At 52.7% G+C, this 2,053-nt stretch overlaps 1 protein-coding gene across 1 annotated transcript; it reads right to left on the bottom strand.

Annotated features, from left to right (window-relative positions):
- Positions 1-289: 289 nt before the first annotated feature.
- On the bottom strand, positions 290-1,116 carry TCEAL6 (transcription elongation factor A like 6). The gene has a single exon (XM_033412443.2). The coding sequence runs from the start codon at positions 1,114-1,116 to the stop codon at positions 514-516; it is 603 nt and encodes a 200-aa protein (XP_033268334.2). The 3' UTR covers positions 290-513.
- Between the last annotated feature and the right edge of the window lie 937 nt (positions 1,117-2,053).

Here is a 2,053-nt window from a genome sequence, read left to right as displayed (position 1 = left end):
GGTAAAGGACTCAGAGAAAGGACAGCAGTGCCCATTGACATGGTTCCAACTAGGAGAAGACATGGGGATGGGCACATCTGCAGAGGAATGGCGTGGAGGTACCATCAGGTGACTGGACTTATTTTTGAGTGCAGGTGAGACGTATTTTTGGCTACCAAAGCAAGAAAAAAGCAGCACTTAATTTTTAGATTTTTCTGTGCACAGATGCATTACACAAACATTTATACTTTTTCAAAAATGGTTTGATACTATATATTCGAATCTGAAAACTGTTTTTTCTTTATTGTTGTTTTACAGTGTACCATGAACATCTCTTCCATGCACATGGGTGAAAATCCCCTACTGAAACACAGAGAGCACTGTAGTTGGATCAAAAGGCTGCTGGTAACGAGAGTGACACCTAAAGCAAAGAATCAGCTTAAGGTTAAAGCACATAGCCTGGCAAATGCCTGCCAGGGAAAGCAGGGTCAGCGATATTCTCATCAGAGGAGTCAGAATTGAAGGCCAAAGGCATTAAAGATATGGGATACCATGTAAGCGCCTCTGGCCCCTACCTCCGCCCCTCATTCCCCTGACACCCCGTTGGCCCCTTGGGGTGAATGGATCCTGTACATCTCTTTGCATCCAATGAAAACCACCCATTTTCTGTCTTTTCCTTAGCTCTTCCTGAGCCCTTGACATATCTGCACATTCTGTCATCATCTCCTCACTGCCCAGATGCCTTTCCTGTAAGTTGTTCTGATAGTCCTTGGGGGAATCGTCCGTTCCCCTGTCCGTTTTTCTTTTTGCTTTCCGGGGCACATAGTCTTCAGCGGTGTGCTTTTCGGCAGCCCGCGGCTGACTCTCTGGCTTTGCCTGGGATTCCACCTTGCCCTCACCGTGTGGCTTTCCCTCAGCTTCGGACTTGTCCTGCTTTTCTCTCTTCCTCTCATCTTCTGGTTGTCCCTGGTCTTCTGGCCGTCCCTCATTCTGGAGCTCTCCCTCGTGTTCTGACTTCCCCTCCACTTCTGGCTTTTCTTCCTCATCTGACTTTCCTTGATTTTCAGGCTTTACTTCATTTTCTGTCTTTCCTTCGCTTTCCAGCTTTCCTTCATTTTCATTGCAGAGTTTTTCCATGTTGAGATGTCCCCTCGTTTTCCTGTCCTGGGGGATGGGATGTGGTGGGGTGGGGGGAGAGAGACAAGAGGAAACAAGGGAGACTGAGGCCTTGGGGGTGGAATGCAGGTCCGGATAGTACTGGCATCTCACCCTTGTCAGCGTTCCCCTGACCTGGCCCAGCCTAGTGTGCCTTCTGGCCACCCTTTACCCCACCATTCCGCCTGCACTGAGAGCCAACCATTTCCCTGGCAGGCCCTGCCACCTTGTACCATCCTTCAGCGTGGCAGAAAGTGTGTATATTATATATGGGGGGGATGGGCAGTGGGACCCTCAAATTCTGCCCAAGCTGTGCCCTCCGCACCCGGCCCCCAGCTCTGTGCCTGTCCAGTGCCTCTCCCTCCTTCCACTGACCTGCAGGGATTCTGGAAAGGTTCCTCCTCCTTTTCTAGCCTTGCAGAGTGCTGGGAACAGACATGCAGACCTGTAGACAGACAGGAGACAGAGAGGGGCTGCACGGTCAGCAGATTGAGGTCCCTTTCCTGAATCATGGCCCTCCTCATCCAACGGTTCCCCCCAACCTCCCCTGACCCCGCACCTCAGTCGCCAAATCTTTTTGTCAGGCCTCAGGACCAGACCAGGATGCTTTACAAACTGTTTGGGTCGCTGGGACCCCTCCCGGGCAGGCAACCCGCCCCGCCCCCACTCCTTTACGCGGAGATCAATATTTCCTCATAGGCTCAGAGTGTGAGAGGGGGGTTATTTCCAGAATTTGTCTACCTTTCACTGTCGCACTGCGGGGGCGCACTCCCCCCCCCCCAATTACAGGCTCCAAAATGGATGTAGGGCGCAGAGGAGGGGCGTCGAAGAGGCGGCAGGGCCAGTTGCAGGGTCCTCCCTCCCTACCTGTCCACGCCACGCCCCGTGCCCATCCTCACCCATCTCGGGACCCCTTCCC

Source organism: Orcinus orca, chromosome X (assembly GCF_937001465.1).
Source record: "Orcinus orca chromosome X, mOrcOrc1.1, whole genome shotgun sequence".
Lineage (NCBI taxonomy): Eukaryota > Metazoa > Chordata > Mammalia > Artiodactyla > Delphinidae > Orcinus > Orcinus orca.
The sequence above is the reverse complement of the archived record's forward strand: the minus strand, read 5'-3'. Positions and strand labels throughout refer to the sequence as shown.

Bases quoted from the DNA above. Each gene is read 5' to 3' on its own strand.
- TCEAL6 (XM_033412443.2), bottom strand. From the start codon at position 1,116: ATGGAAAAACTCTGCAATGAAAATGAAGGAAAGCTGGAAAGCGAAGGA.